A 1374-nucleotide genomic window follows, 5' to 3' on the forward strand; every position below is an offset into this window, starting at 1 on the left:
CAGGGTGTTGACTTCTCCACCTGGGGATTATGGCAGAACCATGTGGCCTTGTTTTCTATGACAGGAATTTTCCTCGCCATCGCCTACCTCAAACTGAGATTCACCAGGAAGTTCACCTAGATCCTTACCAAGACGTTCACCTAGATCCTCACCAAGAAGTTCACCTAGATCCTCACCAAGAAGTTCACCTAGGTCTTAACTTAATTAAGTTAATCTGGGTCTATCTGTGTTAATCAAGACTTTGACCTAGGTTTTCATCAATAACATCACCAAGACTTGACTGTGTGTGGTGACACGGTCTCAGTTCCACTTCCACCTCCAACTAAAACAATTTCTATGTGACCTGCTGTACTGAGATCAGTGGGATGTCTCCACACACATTGTAGCTGCATATTTATGAACTTAAAACAACAGACAACAGTATCTACACCAGGGGTCATTCATCTGTCCATACACAGACAAATGTGTTGGTGGCAACTGGCAAGACTTGTCCATGTCCGTGACAAATCATTGATAACCAAGATTATTATTATTATTATTTTCATTAAAATGATATTTTGTCCGATGAAAGCACTGATTGTACTGATAAAATCTTCTTATTGAAATCCCAAACACAGAATAGATTTGGACCATGCTGCATTGATGCCTTTATATACAGCTAGTGTACAGTGAATAGACTTGCCAGTCCCCAAGTTTTCTATAGAATAGGTAGGACACGGATTTAATTAATGCAGGAATACTGTCATTTGCAATAACTGCATGCATACACTCCAAATGTGACATTATATGATATTTTTCAACTTGTATATTCTTTAACATGTAAAACATGATTCCAATACTTAACTGCTGCAGGATGTTTTTATGTTTTTAGCGGCGCTAGCCGCTCTATACCTGACTTTGTCCGTGTGCATCAACGTTCTGATTGGTCAGGTGCGCCAACAAAGTTATTGGTCAAGCTTCACGTGACACATGGCTATAAACACATTATAAACACATATCGATGACAAAATGTATCAAAGGCGCCGCTACCTTCACACAGGGTGTGATTTTTTAAGTTGTATTTTACTTCTTCCATCAATAATGACCAATTGTATTGATTGCACTTTAAGCTTGATGACCAAAGAAAGGATTTTATATTAGTTTAACAGATTTGACAATGACTGTATGACTTCTTATTTATCTTATTTATAATCACTTGAAAATAAAAATCACTTATTTTATGTTTAAACTATGTATGTACTGTATATACTGCAGTATATATATAAATAAGAAAAAGAGGTTGCGCATCAACAATAGGTTTTCTCAGTGGAGTGCTAGACTCAAAATCCAGTATATAAAAAGTAGGAATTGAAAAACCCCCAAAAAGGTAGCTCA

The 1374-nt window shown here is 37.0% G+C and overlaps 1 protein-coding gene across 1 annotated transcript in view; it reads left to right on the forward strand.

The window, feature by feature from the left end:
• Window positions 1-757, forward strand: part of abcg2a (ATP-binding cassette, sub-family G (WHITE), member 2a) — a 21192-nt gene extending 20435 nt beyond the window's left edge. The window contains exon 19 of the mRNA XM_084042611.1: window positions 1-757. This exon is cut by the window's left edge and continues 28 nt beyond it. Within this exon, the coding sequence (XP_083898737.1) occupies window positions 1-120 (120 nt within the window). The 3' untranslated portion in view covers window positions 121-757.
• Window positions 758-1374: the final 617 nt, after the last annotated feature.

Source organism: Gymnoscopelus microlampas, assembly GCF_963454915.1.
Source record: "Gymnoscopelus microlampas genome assembly, chromosome: 19".
Taxonomy (NCBI): domain Eukaryota; kingdom Metazoa; phylum Chordata; class Actinopteri; order Myctophiformes; family Myctophidae; genus Gymnoscopelus; species Gymnoscopelus microlampas.